Consider the following 17,123-nt stretch of genomic DNA (forward strand, 5'->3'; position numbering starts at 1 on the left):
GTCACGGCTAGTCAACTCAATGGTCACTAAGGTGGGAGAAATTTTTTACTCGACAAAATTGTCAAGGAAATCTGAGAGACTGCAAGAGAAATGTATTCCAACACTGAGAATAATACAGATTTTTTTGAGATCGAACCATACTTCATAGTCTTCGTCAAAAAGAGCTAAGTGTCACCTAATACCTAACACCATAGCCAAGTATTGAATACAATTGGATATGTTTCAGTCAGGTGTGAAAATTTCCACAAGATATTGTGATGTTTAAGTCCATCGACAAGAAGAGCACTATCAAATTCCTAGTAGGACTAAGGAAGTGGATAACGTGAGAAGAAGGATTATAGGAATAATGCATTTACCATCTACCCGTGCAGTTTTTTCTGAAGTTAGGACAAAAGAGAGTATAAAGAAGCTAATGTTGACTGAAAATGGGGGTTCACCAAGTACTGAAAGCATGGCCCTGTACACCCATAATTCTTCCCATGGTTAAAAGCTCAAGATGGATCATCCAACAAGTGACTATTTTAAGAAAATTGGGCATATCAAAAATAAATGTTGAAAACTACATGGAAAGCCTATAAATTGGAAACCTGAATCTGAAAGAAAAGATCAAGAAAACAAAGCTAATGTTGACCGAACCATTCATTAAGGAACAGCTTGAAGTTCTGAAAAAATGTTCCATGAGGGCAATTCAAAAAAAACATACCACCAGCCCCATGACAAGCTAAGCTAATATATCATTCTTCCATTTTTCCAGCAATAAGAGATTCAGACCTTGGATCATAGATTCAGGAGCTTCTGATCATATGGGTATGAGACATCAATGCTCTAATCAACTATCAAGAGACTTCCTTATCTTGATCTGTCAGGCTTGTAGATGTATCACACTAAAATTTGCTGCAAAAAGAGATGTGGGGCGCTCTCGGGATTTTATTCTTTCCTCTGTTTTATATATTCCACGACTGAACTAAGTCAAATTTCAATTAATAAGCTTCTCAAGTTATGAAATATATACTTAATTTTTTGCAAACTCTTGTGAATTTCAAGTGGCGGATTCGGGGAAGGTGAATGGAAATACTAAAATGCATCAAGACTTGTACTAACAAAAGGAAAGTCTCTCTCTAAACACACAAATGGTCTCATCTTCCTTTTTTTCTCAAATTTTTTAGTTTGTTGAGTCTATACTTGTCAAAAAATAGATCATGCTAAGACATTGTTACATGGGTTATTCTAATTTCAATTATGTTGCAAAATTGTATCCACATTTTTTTAATAAAAAACCTAGTTTTTATCAATGAAAGAATTGATAACTTGCCAAATATCCTAGTACAAACCCTCACGCCTTTTTTCTATTATCCACAGGGATATTTGAGGAACTTTAAAGGTGAAAATCCTAGGTGAAACTAGATGATTTATCATTTATTGACGACCATACTAAAAATACTTGGGAAATTCTAGTTTACTAGTTTTCAATCTACATGAAATTTTAAAGTTTAGTTATTTTTAAAAGTTAATCATATATGCTTAGTTACCTAAATCATGTGATCAGCCCAGAATCACTTATTTCCCTTCACAAGAGCACTAATCTAGAAACAATATTCCGTGTGAATTAACATAAATGTTTCTCTAGACTGTTCTCGTACAACTAGATCACAATACATTTGAATTCTACAATCAACCAGATTGCAAATCAACTAAGATATAAAGGTTAATTCATCTCACCACGATAAATCTACAGTAAAAGCATATCAGAAAAGCCAAACTTATAATTCCTATATTACCAATTCAAGTAAGAAAAGAAGTTCTATTCCTTAATCATGTTGGAGACAACACAAATAAACATTTCATTCATTAGAAAGATTAAAAACAAGAGTTAAAAAGATAAAATTCGATGGAGTTCACCAAGAAGAATAACATTTGTCTTTCTTCCTCTTCCAAATGATGTACCAAACTTTCAAGAAAAATTACACACTCAAAATCCACACAAACACTCCATAATTAGACTCTCACACTCGAGCTTTGTATCTCAATGTTTTCCTTATGTTACTTCACACAAAAAAGCCCTTAAGACTTCGACAGAAGGCATTTTTATTTCTTTCATCGCGAATCAGCGCATTGAACTGTTAAACTGCAAAAACGCGTGAACTAGCGCTTAAGGAATGAACGTGGAGCGCCTACTTTCTGTCTGCTTTGTTTCTATGCAAGGGCGTCTAGGCGCCTATATGTAGCACGTTGGCGCTTATTTCATGGCACTTAAGCGCCACCAACCAAATGCCAACTTTCCGGCTTCTATGTCATGCTAATTCGAAAGGGAAGAATCCCAAAGGTGTGGTGGGAAAGCAAAATTTTAGAATTCAAACGTGTTGTCATCTACTTGTGCGAGAGCAGACTAGTGAAACAATTATGTTAATTAACACTAATTTAGGAGAGCAGGAATATTGTTTCTAGATTAGTGCTCTTGTGAAGGGAAATAAGGGATTCTGGGTTGATCACTTGATTTAGGTAACTAAGCATATATGATTATCAAATTTTTTTGACGTATCGGACTGGACAAGGAGGAGAATTGCTATTTGATTGTCACCCACATGTACCACTAAATCTTCACAAAGTAATCCACGGTCGATTCAATTTGATTTGAAGTGAGAGTAATCTGAACCTTCTTGTATGGAGGTGAAGCTGACGGTAAAGTATCAACCTTTATATACTGAAATGCCCTCAGTCGTTTCTGTCCCCGTGTTTACAGCTGGTGTCACAGTTTCATCATAGATGTTTGCTCACAGGTGGGGAAAAATCTTAGGTGTTTTGGGGGACGGTACAGTCGACAATGAGATTCAGGTGATGTTAGAATTGAAGACGAGAAACCAGAAGCATTGACAAATGAAGTCGAACCTCTCCCAACTTCGAGAGAATAATGTGGGGCTACTGAACTAGTCGGTTGGGCCATGTGGTAAGGAAACCAGTTGTAGCCGGTCTGGGAAGGTCGGTCCAGAGTTAGGATTGAGCGGCAATGCCGCCAACCCTTCCCCTATCTTTTCTTTTATGTTTTGCCTGTTGGAGTCTTTATATAAGCTGTTTTTTGGGATTAAGGTTAGGTTATGTTGGATTGTTTTTTTTTTAATTTTGTGTAGAGTATCTTCTTCCCTTGTTAGGCTTGTATCCGACAGGTGCTACCCCCTTTTCCTACAGTAGTACTTGACATCCAGCCCTCTAACTGTCAATAACACCCCTCATAGCCGACTTTCCACTTATCCATCTAGCAATCTACATCCAGCCGCCCCTCGCCTACAACTATACTTGCTGCCCAACCCGTCCCACCATCACCCAACAATCCACCACTTCCTTCCCTGCAGTTTTTCCTTATCCTCCCCCTCCTCCAAGCCTCAAACCGTCCACTAAAACCCTTCCCAACCTACCATATAATCGCCAGCCCTTCCCCTTTCCATTGTTGATTCGCCGACGCCACAACTGCCCTCTAATCTTCTCTTCTGGTCCTAGCCTGAGGTTATTGTTATTGATTTGTATTTTCATTTTGAGTTGCGTTGTAACCCTAATCCCTTTGCTTAATAAAGTTTACTTTACTTTCCGTTGGTTTGAACTAGTTCCGGTATCAAAGTGCCTGTTGGATGATACAAAGACTTAGGAGTAAAGGTGGATATAAAGGAATTCGAGAGAAAAATGAATCTGGATGGCTTTGCTAAACGGCTGCAGATTGTCGAGAGGATCTTTGAATACAAAGAGGTATCAAATGAGAGAGTGAAACTCCTAGTAATCAAGTTGAAGAAAAAAGTCTCGTTGTGGTGAAAGAGTATGAAGAGGGAGGGACAGAGAAGGATAAGACAATATCATATTATGGGAGAAAATGAAAAATAAATGCAACGACGATACCTACCCCCACACTATTGCAAGGATAATTTCTTGAAGTTCTACTCCTGCAACAGAGGAAATCATCAGTGGAGTACACAACAGAATTTATGCAACTTAAGCTGAAATGTGAGCTAACAGAGACTGAGGAGCACACGACAACTACGTACTTGAGAGGCTTGAAGCCCTCCGTCAACAATGTGGTCTAGCTACAACCTTATTGGACGTTGAGTGACGTTCAAACATTGACACTAAAGATGGAGGGATAGCAAGAGCAAAGCAGACACCCACCGTCCTTCAGACAGCCTCCCACATCTGGAGACATTAGTAGGAGCACGCCTAAGTTGTGAAGACTGGCTAGGAGATTGAAAAAGCTACCCAGGGTAAGAAAAGACTTCAGAAGAGTAGCACCCCCAACACAATTCCGACCAGGAAATACTTCAGGTGCCATGGATATGTATACACCGTAGCCAACTGCTCGACAACAAAGCTAGTTACTTGTACGAACAAGGCGCAGTGGAGGAAGTGAGCAACAAGGAAGCAACTAAAGAACAAGGTGAGTACTAGCTTCCACTGGATGAGGGCGAGTTGCTTGTGGTTCAACAAGTCCTTCGAACTGAGGGGTACAAGGGAACAACAATGGCTTCGTCATAATGTATTATACACACGGTGCAAGGTGAAGGAAAATGTATGCAGCCACATCATTGATGGAGATAGCAGTAAGAATGTGACGTCTACATAGATGACCAATGAGCCTCACGACAAATAAACATTCTCAGTTGTATTCCCGAACATGGTTGAAGAAGAAGAATAGTGTCAACGTTGATAAGAAGTGCCTCGTGAAATTTTCTACTTTGAATCAACTGCGGGATCAAGTGTTGTGTGACGTGTCCATGGATGTCTTTCACATCTTATTGAGGAAACTGTGTCAGTTTGCTCGCTGAGCTCAACATAATAGATTCAAGAACACCTACTAATTCACCAAGAATGGAAAACACATAATTCTCCTACTTTCAGCGGAGTCTGAGGTTACAAGTGCTCTTGCTGAGTTTGGTGAAGATAAAGGATAGTAAGACAAATGAGCCGATTTAAATACAAATCAACCACAACAGAGAGAGTTCCAGGACAACTTGATACAGAGTTGGCCGCTAGAGCCACCACCACTAAGGGGAGTGCAATCCGTCCCCGTGTTAGTTAGGGTTGAACCCGTTTTGGACCACCTATGGAAGAGGTTGCAGAGTATGTTGGGGAAACCTTCCAAGTTCAGTTAAGCAGTGTAACCTAGATGGTTAGACTGATATGGATGGCAATTTGTGAATGGAGAAAACCTTCTCAGGTATGTTGGGGAAGAGTGCAATCGTCGGTGGAATCCAAATGCTCACATGAATGCAGTCGAAGACCCTCCAACTCCGAGGGCCCACAACAACCCCTCTACCTCAACGTGTGTGACCTGACTGCATACTATGAAAAAATAAAAGCTTCGACAGATGAGGTCGAAGCTCTCCCAACCTCGGGAGACTGCCATGGGCGTATATTCTTGCGGGATCGCGGATGCGCGGTATGGGACCTCTCAGTCCAGGCAAACCAAGGGTCAACCGACCCACCTGATTGCATAGGCTTATCGCCCACTTGATGGGGGCTAGGAGTGTAAACGAACCGAACACGAACAAACAAAGCTCGTGTTCGTGTTAGATTCTTTCGAAATTACGTGTGTTTGAAATTGTTCGTTAACAAATGACTGTTCGTGTTTGGTTTGTCTATAAACCGAATGAAAAAAAAAATGTTTGTGTTCGTCTTGTTTGCTTATCGAACAAATTGAACATGAACTCCTCGACGAGCCGAACACGAACTGTTCACGACCAACGAGCTTTTTTGACAGCCCTAATGGGGGCCACTTCTTATTTACCCTAGTATTATATATGTTAATTCTTCATGTTTGTAGGGTACTTTTGGGTGAGTTTTCTTAGGGATAAACATTGACATCTCTTCCTCCCTTCTAGGGTTAAATCCAAGAGCGAGTGGTGCTCCGATTTTATCTCATTCCGACGTGGTGATCCTCAACTTCACTTTCCTTCACTTTCTTCCCACTGATGTCGCCATCACCATACCTGTTGCAGCCGCCCAAAAACAGCCCTCAGCTATTTTTTTTTTTAAGTCCCGTCTTTCCAGTTCATCCATAACACCTTTCCACCATTCCTTCCTCATTGCCAGCCATCCAACATCCTCCTCCATCACCTTGTCACTTCCCCAGCCTTCAGAACCAACCTCTGCCCAATAACAGTTGTTCCAGCCATCCCATAGTCCATTCTCATGGCACCTATCTGCTGATCCAACCATCAGAACAGCCCTCTGCCCATTGACTGCTATTCCAGCAGGGCGTAGCCATCTCCTTTGCAGCCTCCCCATTGACCCAGCCTCCAAAAGCACCACCTTCACCGCCTCGACTGTTGTCTATCCGTCCAGAGCCGGCTACTCTTCTACCACAGCCTTCCTACCCTCCTCTTGCCCTCCAACCACAGCAAGATTCTCACCATCCAGACACAAACACCTAGCTCCCCTCCATCTAGCTGAACCAACCACCACACTTTTGAGATATAATCTTAGTTGTGTTTGTGTTTTGTCTGTTGCTATTTCTATTTCCGTATGAGTGATTGCATTTCCTTAATTTTGAATTTGGCAATAATATTTGACTTTTCTGTCGTTGGTTAACTCTTGTATCATTGCTGTTTCTACTTCAAAAAAAAGTCACCTTTCACTCGAGAAGCTTCCAAATATTGTTAATTATTACATATCTCACGTATGTTAAATAAGATGAAATTTTTTATTTCAAACAACATCCTTCTGAACAAAAACAATTTTTTTATTGTAATTTAGTTTCTATGAGATTGAGCTGTATATCTAGATTTCCATAACTGAAAAATGCAAAGGAATGCAATCTCTATAACTATAATGAAAATTTTCATCTTTAAAAACTAGGGTTGACGAGTACGGGGGAGTGGAGTACAGTTTCAGAATATTTTCGCACCTGAACATGGTCCAAAACTCCATCTCCATTAATATCAGCATGAAGACCTCCTTCTGGAAGATGCAGCTGGCACAAAAATGGAGAGTAAAATTTCCACTACATGTGAAGTATAATACAATAACAATGAGAGAATTATGTATAAGGAAAACAATTACCTAGAAAGCGCAAATAGAAGTGTCAAAGACATAGTAAAAACATAAGCAGAGTAATTTTATCTGTGTAAACATCCATTTTGGTACATACATAGTAAGCATGCCTATTATAAAGTACATTCATCCATGTTTGGACTTGGAGTAGACTAATGACCATGATGTAGAAATACATCAATAATTTTAGTGTTCTGTTCATTCATATGTGCAATAATATTGTTTAGAAGTTGGAAACCAGAGTTACCTTTTGGAGGTAAGGAACAATTATGCCAGGCAAACACCTAAATATGTTAATATAACTAAAAGTAACAAACATAGAATCGTAAGAAGAGAAGTATCATATCATCTTGTTAACTGCTAAAGGAGCTAGCAGCTCGACAAGTGTGGGTGTGCATGGGCATACTTGCATATAAAAAATTTATTCCTCCTCTAAGGATAATAATGCCAATTCTAGTCCAAGTTAAATCTATGTGTATGAGCTTCCAACATTTGATTATGTTTTTCAATCATTTTTAAAACCATTGAAACTAGAGACATACATAATCTGATACATTTTTAAGATTATTTGAACATTCATCATATGAACCAAAAAAAACTCAATGAATGACTTCAATTGTATAAAAATTAATTTGTGATTTTCATAGGGTCCAATCTACAAATGATTTGACTTGCATATAAATTGTTCATAATATTTACAGCTTCTTTAATGTTTAAGATAGCTTCTTTAATGTATAAGATTGGTGAAATAAACTGCATAAAGTTAACTAGGTTGGATCTCCATAAGATCAATACTTATGATTTTAAAAAAGAGCTCCTTCAATGATTTTTTTTAATAATATTCTCATGTCTCATCCAATTTTTTAGTGTAAAAGACTAATGAAATGATTATATTTTTCATAATTTTTCAGTACTGATGTCAATGGTATAAATAATGAACACTGATCATGACCTCCAGTATGAGTATTTCAAGATCAAAAGCTTGTGAGTAAAAAAATGATCAAATAAATCAAGCTAATGGAATTAATGTGAAATCCATAAGCGGAAAGTGGGTCAGAATTAAGATAAACAGTTAAAAGGAGCATGAAAAAACATTTTCATATACTTGAATAATATAACACAGTGCAGAGCTTAATAATGAATCAAAAAGAATGATACAAGCCAAAACTTAATTGTTGAGATAAGGCAAATGATGATGATGACCAAATTGGGTGGATAAAAAAATATTAGAAAATAATAAGTTGTCTATCTAAAAGATATAATTTGGAAATCTAGTTGAAAAAAAAAACTATTTATCTTATTTAAATAGAGGTAAATATAAGAGAAATATTCTATGAAAAAACAAAACAATAGGAAATTAGTAAAACCATGGCCCATTAATCAATTTACAACCAGGATGGCCACTCATCCTATTTATCTATGAAAAAATAGGAAATATTTGATTATCAAAATCTAGCATATATGAAAATAATGGACAATGATCTATCCAGCCAACTTGCCACATTAAACTGAGCCAACATATCCACAAGCATAGATAAGAAATTTTAATAGTTATTAGTTGGAAACTAATACTCACTTCTTACAGTCTTCACAAAATTGCTGGTAACAGCTTTTGTAACTTAAGAAAATGAATATACACCACAAGGTTTAGTTAGGAAATGATATGGTGCTGATATGTTGAGCATTTTTGCAAAAAATAAAATCATTTCTACTTTAACATCGATACAAAAATCACTATTTATGAGCATTGGTTGATATTATAAGACTGGGCATACAAGGTGGGGCATTTTAGTTATCTTTCCTGCACACAAAATTGTGATGTGCCAAATTTCGTAAGGAAAAAAAAATAAATAAAATGACCAGATGAACTCTAAGTATGAAATATGGCCCACACTTAAGACCATGTTTTCTATTTGTTTTGTAAAGTGTGTAACTTTATATTAAACCACTTGATGGATGTAAAAATTGCAATTGCAAATATAAAGTGAACTCACACAACTTTTTGTTTTCGCTTTGTCATCTTTTTATATGTAAATAGATACCTTGAATGCGCTGAAAATATATATATACTGAGAGTATAAGTGCATGTCGTTTTCTTTTATCATAAAGCTGTTAAATGCAAGCATTGCTGTTACATATAGGGTAATCTTTTAATGCATATGTATAAGAATTGAATTGCAGAAGGATCTCAGAAAAACTAGTAGATGTCATAATGTATGTGAGTTGGTAAGTTCATATAATCAAAAAATCTCTTATGCATTCAACTTCAAATATCAGTTTGGCTGCCTTCATCAGAAGCAAACTTAGTTAAATTTAACTAGCCGCCCATGCATGGCTATGAAAATGCAACAGTAACAGTTGAATTTCGGTAGCAAAAATTATCTGATTTTCTGCACTAGATCAATCAGTCTTAGCCAACCATTTCCTAAAGGTCTATGGCTCAATATCATCTTAAGCATGTAGGTAGAATCCTTCATTAAAAAGTCAAAACTAACGTAAGAAATAAATAGCAACAAGATCAGATAGCGCATAATTGGCCACAAGGTTTATTAACTATAAATTATTGAAAAAGTTGGGTATTTTTGGCTTAACGATTGGGGTTCTCAATCAAATGTTTTGCTTTTCATTTTACTGGAATTATCAGTGACATTCCTACTCCATTAGTCTCAAAACTATACACATTTTAAGGGACAAATCAAAGCAAGAAAGTTTAAACAACATAAGTACAAATTGTCATTAAGAAAATGTGAATGCATGTGCAACAATTACCATCGATGAAAAAAAAAAAAGGCCTCACATAAACTTAATTATCACACGAAAAACAAAGATATGTAATGTGAATTGCAAGTTATGGATGGGCCTTAGTCAAATGGGAAGCTAAACTTATGATCAACATAACCCTCATGCAGTTAGTTTCAGAATTTTATTTTAACTTCATCGGTAAACAATAGAATTCACTCCCCCTGCCATCAGCATGTAAGAACTACAGCAAACTACAAAAGATAAGCAGAATGATTTCAAAAGAAAATTATATACCTTGCAAATTGTTCGCCCAGATGCAATGTGAACAGCCTCTATTCCTTCCTTCTGATGCGCAACAACAACATTAGGGACCCACCAAAGCTGTGTATGATTTGTTATGGTGGGAACATAAAGATGCCTCTGCATTCATAAATATACAATAGGAAATCAGCAAGCTGCTTTAAACAGCCATACTTATTAGTGATTTAAAAAACAGTATTTATGTATAAGTGATTATTCAGTAACAGCTCGTGCAATAAAAACTAAACTAGTAATAAGATCAGTAAAAACTATTAAAGGCCATTAATCTCTTATGTGTCCTATATATTTTTTCTTAACAGAACAAGAAAAGGATAGTGAACTCATTAATAAATTAGTCTACAAAACTTCAAATACTAATGCGCTTGTTGAAATAAGTGATTAATTATCTATGCATTCGTGTGTAAATTGATGTTGACATCGTTATATATGAAGAACATTCAAGCATGCCAAGCAAACACACATGATAAATTCAGACAAAAATAAAGATATGCAACTTCAATTTGAATAGGAATTCCACAATAAGCACACCTTCTTTTGTTTTGCTGAGCCCGCATAACTTGCAGCTTTCCCAATTGCCCTGGCAATTTTATTAGATGAATCCTTCCCAGGAGGATTGTTTTCAACAGGCATATGCAAAGGATTTGTTGAGGACTTTCCAGATATTCTCTTTAGTGATTTTCTTTTGTGCTTTCTAAAATGTGCAAGCTCCAAGGAAGTATCTTCTCTTCTATCCTAACAAATACACACGATCTAGATATAAGTTAAGATCACTCGATGCTTACTTTTAATTAAGACAGAGAAAGTTACATATACCCAACGATGAGGCATTACTCCAAGAAGTGATTCCCTGAATTCTCTGCACTCAAACTGCAATATAAATAAACGATTAGAACATTCTAAGAAAAAATTCATTACAAATTCAAAAGGACAAATGCTTAACAAGAAGGATCATCTTCAAGGTGGCACAAAACCATTAATTCATTGGAATCGACACTGGATCAGCACAGGAATAAACAAGGAATTCAATCAAAAACAATATGTAATTCAAGCATCACAGAATGTCAGATCCAACTGTTTCCCCAGCTAATAATTATTTCCCGGCAAGATTCAAGAAAGTTGTGGCCAAAACTTAATCTTTCAAGCTTCGCGGAAAAGACAACCTACTCCAGTATCAAAATTGCACTATGAAGAACCTTTGGTCTTGTTTGGGATCAATTTTGTCTTTTGTTTATATTTTAACTTTTACCTTTAAAAACATGATTGCTTAGTGTATTTTCATATGTTTTTATTTTTTTTTTAAGAATACTCAAAAAGACTTTTATATGTTTTCTTACTTGACAATATCAAAAAATAATTATTTAAAAACAAAATATAAATAAAATAGATAAAAAGAGAAAAAACTAAAAATAAAAATGATCCCAAATAGGCCCTTGGTTTTTAAAACACTATGCCAAACAAGAGCACAATAATTTAAAAAATTGATTTCTTAACATCTGATAGGCATAAAGAGCATGTGAACTGAGCTAAAGATAATGGCAGTCTAATAGGAATATGACACTCTCATATATAAATTTTATCATAAACCAAATAACTAATGTTCACAAACTAGAAAAACAAGTATGAATGATCCAGGAGGATCCTCAAACATAGGCTCAACAATTGAGTCTAGATATAAGCCCAAGTTTTAGACCATTCATATAGGGCAAGAATTATTTTATTTTATCTTGTCCAATACTAGGTTTTAGGCTTTTGAATTGGTCAAACCTTATATTTTAGGGTCCTTTTGGAGCAGCTTATTCATAGTGGCGCATTTTCGCACCGCATAAATGGTTGTTTGGTTAGTGTAGCGGGGCAGCAGATCCTATGCCGCGCTCATAAACGTGGGCAACATATTTAACATTGTGGTCCGCATTTCCTTCGTATTATCCCCCCCACCTACCCTGCGTCTCTGCCCTAGAGCTCCCTCGCTTACTCGTCTGAGCTCCTTTACATCTCTTCCTCTCTCCTGCGGCCTCTCTCCCCTCTCTCGTTTGTGTCGTAAGAAGCAATCGACTCCTTCGCTCCCACTGTATCTTCTATCATTTTTCTATAAAAGTTGAGGTTGATTTGAAATGTGTTTCTTTCTCTGGAAAATTGTGGCTTTGCTCTATCGTGAATACTGATATTCAATTAGCAAATAGGAATATGGATTTTGGATTTTGGTTTTCTCTTCCTTTTTTGTGTGGTTTGCAAGCTTTGCTCTACTCGGATTATGGCATGCACTCTCATTCTTCATCCTGATATATTTACATACCTAACATCCGAAGAATTTGCGATTTTGCTCTAGCTTTGCTCTGTTTAGTTGTTATTCGTTTTTTATGTGAATATTAGTTGGGATTTTATCAAGCATTTTGATATTTACGGCTGGAGAGGCATGAATTTAATGAAGCTATTCGATGTGCACATAGGTTTGAGCTAAAGCTGAATTTGTAAAAAGCAATCTTTTAGGTGTTGTGTATGTTTTGAATATGTAGGTTTGGTTTTATGGTTAATTCTGCCTTTGCAGTGAGAAATTAGAAAAAAAGGCAAAGATTTTGAAAAAAAAAAAATGCATTAAGAATTTTGATATTTTAATATGGAATGGTATTTTATGGTGGTGGTGGTGTTGGAGGTCATGTTTGTTGTTGTGGTGTTTTTGGTGTGATGTTGGTGACATGATAGTGGTGGTGTTGGTTGTTTCTTTGTCGCGTCGTCGTGTATGTTGTTTCTTAGTGGTGGTGGTGGTGTTGTTTTTTGTTTATTTTGGTAAAATGGTGTTGGTGGTGTTGGCGGTGTTGTTTGTAGTGGTGGTTTAGGGGGTGCTTTTTTTTGATGAAATTGTGGTGGTGGTGTTGGTATTGGTGGTGATCTTAGTTGTGGTGGTGTTGGTGTTGTTTTTTTGGTGAAATGGTGTTGGTGGTGTTGGCGGTGTTTTTGTAGTGGTGGTTTAGGGGGTGCTTTTTTTGGTGAAATTGTTGTGGTGGTGTTAGTATTGGTGATGATCTTAGTTGTGGTGGTGTTGGTGTTGTTTTTTTGGTGAAATGGTGTTGGTGGTGGTGGTGGTGTTGGTGGTAGCGGCGGTGGTTTTTTGGGTGAAATTGATGGAGATGTTGGTGTTGGTGTTGTTAGTGTTTTTTTTGGGTGAAATTGTGGTGATCGTGTTGGTGGTGATGTTGGCTGTAGTGGTGTTGGTTGTGCCATTTTTGTGACATGCTTGTGAGGGGGTTGATGGTGATATTGGTGGTAGTGGTTTTGGTGGTGTTCTTCAGTAAAATGGTGGTGGGGGTGTTGGTGGGAGTGTTGGTGGTGGTGGTAGTGGTGCTTACTTGGTGACATGGTAGTGCTTTTTGGTGACATGGTGGTGGTGGTGGTGGTGACATGTTGGTTGCACAAATATTGACGTTGGTGGTGGTTTTTTTTTATGAAAGGGTGGTGGCGGTGTTGGTGGACTGTTTTATGGTGATGTTTCTTTTCATTTATTTTTTCGAGTTGTGGTATTTTAAAAGGCATTTTATGTTTTCTTTGGCAAGTAAATATGTTGTTGGGTACTGTTCATGCTAGTATCACCATAGTTAAGGCTAAAGAGCTCGGTTCGTCCGCCATGTGGGATAAAATTGTCAAAATAATAGTTTTGCGATATCTGCTTTAAAGGGATGGAATTGAGAAATAGGCCAACAATCTATTTTAACAAGAAGAGCTGACAAAATATTATAAAAAAATTCAAAGAAAAAACAAGAATAGAATACAATAGGATACAATTGAAAAATAAGTGGGATCAATTTAAAAAAACGTAAAAATTTTGAAAAGGATTGAAGCGAGGATCCACGGACTTGGGTTGGGATCCGACAAAACGAACAATTAATGCTATGGAAGAATATTGGACCAAGAGATTGGAGGTGTGAACTTATGAAACGCCTAGTTCTTCTATCAATTTTAAATTTTCTTTTATTACATCGACATATCAATCATCCATTACTTTGTAGTAGTGTCAACTGCGAAAAAATTTAAATTCAACCACATTGACTCTGAGTTAGACGAGAAATTGGATCTTATGTTTGGTGAAGTAGTTGCAACGAGCGATCATGCATGGGCCCCTGGTGAGAGAAGATTTGTTGTCATAGTTGAGCTTGTGGATGTCGCACGCAAACAGTTGTCTCCAATGAAGGCCCCAACCCGAACCTCAATTAAGTTGAGTTCACCAATTGATCAAAGCGTCCTAGGGTTGAGAAAAAGAAAAAACTGGATACTTGTTTTCAAGTATGAAATGTATTAGCATAATTGGTTCTGTTATAAACAACAAAATATAGGGGCAGAAAGATCACTGATTCAGAAACAACTGCAGCATAGTTAGTACAAAACTGCAAAAAACAAACAGACTGTTAGTTTCTATACAACAGCTTATGCGTAGCAGCTTCCTGACACAGCTGTTGTGCATTAGTTTTTTAATAAGTTGCAGTTGCCCTAAACAGACCTTGAGTAGTTTTCTAAAATCTAGGAATGTAGGTTTCAGTTTTTGAATTTTAAGGGTCTATTTGCCAACATTTTTATTTTTGATTTTAAAAGATAATACAATAAGAGAGTAATACACGTTTGAAAAGTGTTCTTTTTAAACTAAGTTTTTACAAAACACTCTAAACAAGTTTAAATGTTTTAGATTGAGTTTTTTTTTTTTTTTTTTTTTTTTTTTTGTGGCATACAATCTTCATCTACATGCTTAACTAACAGCAATACATGTTTGATTAGCGTTCTTTTTAAACTAATTAAGTTTATAAAAAACATTCATAAACAAGTTTTGAAGTGTTATCTTCATCTAAGTGCTTAACTGGATGGCAGTGATGTGACCTTGGAAGAGCAAGCTCTGAGTGGTGAATAAGGATCAGCCCGGCAATGGTGATGAAATTAAAGGCAAAGGCAATTGAGGCACTGATGATGAGACTGTTAGGAATTGTGAAGAAGAGACTGGAAAGTTTGCAGGGCAATGGAGTAGTGGGGAGGGTGCTTTAAATAATAATTGAGGGGAGGAAGGGATGGAATCAGTGATAGCAGCACCAAGAAGCATTTTATGAACAATCCAAAAACCCACAGGCAGTGGAAGCAGTGAAAATAGCAAATTACAGTATGACAAAGATTGTTCTACTGATGCAAAGTAATTGTTGGCTAGAGGAGAAGGAAACCTGTGGCAATATATTTTAATTTTTTTGGGTAAATTGAAAAAGCCACACAATATGGTGAGCAAGATGGAGGCAAAGATCAATCAATATTCGCTTTAGATTGATTGTTTTTTTAAAAATAATAAAAAAGAATAACAAATATATTTTTTATTTAATGGCACAGAAAAAAAAATTAAATAAATAAAAGTGATGCTAAATAGACCATAAGTATTCTCTCTTATACTTATAGTTCATTAGGATTTAGAACTCCCTTTTTGTATATTAAATAGAAACATTTAATGCAATGAAAATCAGAAAACATCAAATCAAGTGAGATTTCAGATTTCCAACTCCCATCAACTATACAACAGTAGGCTCACCTTCTTTTTCCTCCTTTATCTCAGTTTAGCAAGAACCATAGCCAATAAGATTATGGAAATCTGCCAAGCAATCACGTTGGCATGTTCCAATTGGTTAAATTCTATCTAGAATAGTGAATGTACTATCAAGATAGTAAAATGCAACCATTATGAAGGCAATTCCAGCAATAATTACGGATTACAAGGGTAGAAAACATCAATAGGCTTGCCCGCAATTCCCTACAACTTTTTCATCCAAAACTCCTGGTGCATTTAACCAAACATGGATTAATTGACTTATTGAATTTTGGATCATCTTTCAGGTTTAAGAGTCCGTGAGATTTGTAAGGGCAAAACTTTTACCCTTCACACAAACCACTATAAGTGCAGTGAACCGTCCCTTTTTATTGCTCACATTGTATATTCTATGACTTTTCGTTTATGTTTTAATAGATAGTGGTTATTTGTTGAGTTTGAGTCGTCAAACTCAGTTGTTGATATTTTTTATAGCAGATTTTACTAATGCGTTTAGTGGACCGTCACCAAAAGAATAAAAACATATCAAGATGTCAACGTAATCTCCTATCAAATTGAAATATTGATAACCACAACACATACTAGAGGCTTGAAAGTAAATTTGACGCTTTGTAAGGGACATTTCAGCAGTTTATGGCATCGCAACGATGAAAAATTTTGATGAGTTGTGGCATGCTGCTTACTCATTCAAAAAAGGCACAGGTGCCATTAATCCAAATGGTGGAAATTTTGAAGATAGTGAGAAGATGAAAGGCAAAGTTTACTTGTCAAAGTTAACACAATATATCCTACTACCATTCAATATTAAAATCAAGCTTGAGGTTCCCACCTATAATGAAACGGTTGACGAGTAGCTTAATACACAAACAGTTCAAGCATTTTGAGACCGACTTTCTTTTGTGGGTAGAATCAAAGACAAAAAGATAACCTTCAAAAAACTACAACCACTTGACCATAGCCATATATGGGGGAACAAAAAAAGCAAAAACCTATGATTTAATGAGGATGACCTCAACTAAGTGTCATGGCCAAGCCCAGGGCTTCGAATTAACCAAGACGAGAACATATGATTGAATAGTGAAAAATTAATTTTTTTTTTATTTTATTTTCTATAACCACTAATGTTTAAAAAATGATAAGTGAGCGAGCCACTAGAAATAAAAATAAAAGTAGTTATAAATTTACCTTAGGTCAGGTTGTTCACGTCTTCTATAAATATTGTCTCTTCAATTGTTCATCCTTTAATCAACAAATTAAACATAAAATTTTAGTTTAAAACAACAGTGAGCTAACTAAAATCAGTGAATACTAACAATCCTCGACTATGGCAACACAATAAAAAAGAAAATAATATGCAGGATAGTTAAGTTTTAATAAATCAATACAAAACATTTGATAGTTTATGAATAAGATCACTCACGATATTTCATATTATTCAATATATTTTATTATATCGATAATATATATA

At 36.2% G+C, this 17,123-nt stretch overlaps 1 protein-coding gene across 1 annotated transcript in view; it reads right to left on the reverse strand.

The window, feature by feature from the left end:
• Window positions 1–17,123, reverse strand: part of LOC110028776 — a 46,991-nt gene that overhangs the window by 3,714 nt on the left and 26,154 nt on the right. Inside the window, exons 8-11 of the mRNA XM_020730762.1 lie at window positions 10,906–10,959; window positions 10,621–10,824; window positions 10,066–10,191; window positions 6,884–6,949 (exon numbers count right to left, since the gene is read on the reverse strand). Of these exons, the coding sequence (XP_020586421.1) occupies window positions 6,884–6,949; window positions 10,066–10,191; window positions 10,621–10,824; window positions 10,906–10,959 (450 nt within the window). The remainder of the gene's footprint in view (window positions 1–6,883; window positions 6,950–10,065; window positions 10,192–10,620; window positions 10,825–10,905; window positions 10,960–17,123) is intronic.

The sequence above is a fragment of the Phalaenopsis equestris genome, unplaced genomic scaffold (genome assembly GCF_001263595.1).
Source record: "Phalaenopsis equestris unplaced genomic scaffold, ASM126359v1 Scaffold000531, whole genome shotgun sequence".
NCBI classification, from domain to species: domain Eukaryota; kingdom Viridiplantae; phylum Streptophyta; class Magnoliopsida; order Asparagales; family Orchidaceae; genus Phalaenopsis; species Phalaenopsis equestris.